Source organism: Ursus maritimus, assembly GCF_017311325.1.
Source record: "Ursus maritimus isolate PB19 chromosome Y unlocalized genomic scaffold, ASM1731132v1 scaffold_Y3, whole genome shotgun sequence".
NCBI lineage: Eukaryota > Metazoa > Chordata > Mammalia > Carnivora > Ursidae > Ursus > Ursus maritimus.
Window position 1 is genome coordinate 147,177 of NW_024423336.1, and position 1,323 is coordinate 148,499.

At 30.0% G+C, this 1,323-nt stretch overlaps 1 protein-coding gene across 1 annotated transcript in view; it reads right to left on the reverse strand.

Annotated features, from left to right (window-relative positions):
* Nucleotides 1–506: 506 nt before the first annotated feature.
* Nucleotides 507–1,323, reverse strand: part of LOC103679222 (eukaryotic translation initiation factor 2 subunit 3, Y-linked) — a gene marked incomplete at its 5' end in the record, with an annotated part of 21,485 nt that continues 20,668 nt past the window's right edge. The window contains 1 exon segment of the mRNA XM_008708730.2: nucleotides 507–1,013. Coding sequence (XP_008706952.2) covers nucleotides 950–1,013 — 64 coding nt within the window.

A 1,323-nucleotide genomic window follows, 5' to 3' on the forward strand; every position in this document is an offset into this window, starting at 1 on the left:
AAAGATTTCTATTTCTATAGTATCACAAGTTATCAGTTTTTAAACAGTTATACACTGGCTAGTTAATGAGTGAATTAGTAATTATTCAATATACGGTAGCTAAAAAACAGGCAAAATATAATTTACTTCCCTTGGCACATTGCTTATAACATCAGCATATTCTGTAAACTTTGATTTTTTTCAATACGGATTAAAATTATATTTTGGCAATTTTGGTAACTTTTAATAACTTTTAAGTATTTTAAGAAAAAAGGCACAAATACTCACTATTTGATAGCATAAAAAATTACTAGTATTAGATTATGTTTTAATTACATCAAAGGAACAGTTTAGAAATATTACGATTAAGAACAACAGGTTTTAGCTTTCTGTGTCTAAGAGCAGAATAAGATGAAGAGAAGTTCTATGTAAATGAACACTCATACTCTAAAAGACAATTTAAGCCTAGAAATTTCATTCTAAATTTTAAAAACAAAGCTGTATAAAATATGGGGTGGGAAGGGGGATGATTTTCAAGGAGACTTTGCGTCTTCAGGTTTTTATTGGTGTAAAATCCCTTCAAGCCTAGAGAATACTCAGATGTGTCATAATAAGTAAGAAGAAAAACTTTATTTTAAACAGGTTGAATGGTACCTATGCCTTAGAAAAGGCTGGTTGTAACAGCTGTTTCATTTCAAACATGAAGTGATGTATAAATTTGATAATGTTTAGCAATAATCAGCTTCTGCTAAAATGTTGGATTAAATCCATCAATCTGCCAATTTGGGCAACTATTGTAGACCCTATTATTTAGAAGTTAAATTTTCATCACAAGAAGATGAAAATAACATTACAGCTTCTACTAAGGTAATGAACTATGAAATATATTCCCCAGTATTGCTTTGAAATTACATCCCCAGGTTAAGAGAAATTCTAACTTCATCCAAATGTACTATTTAAATGATACTCTTCAGTCATCTTCAACTGTTGGCTTGATGGTTACTCCTCTTCTTATTTGACCCCAACCGATTAAACTGCAAAAAGAAAAGAAATCATGAACTTTTAACCTATTTCATTAGCATCATAAAATTCTTACATAACTGATTATCACTATGTTCTAAATTCAAACCTGTTTCCATAACATATTTCTCTATAAAGAAAAGTCTGTATTATCTCCTTAGGTTCCTAGAGACTCATACATGGGTTTGGCTAGCATGAAAAGAAAAGGGAAGAAGTTGTTATTAAAAGCACACACACCTTTCTTTAAAAATACCTATGTACGCATTAAGAATAGTAAATAAAAGCACTTCATTTTCCTGTAAGGAACGATGCTACTAGATAAAT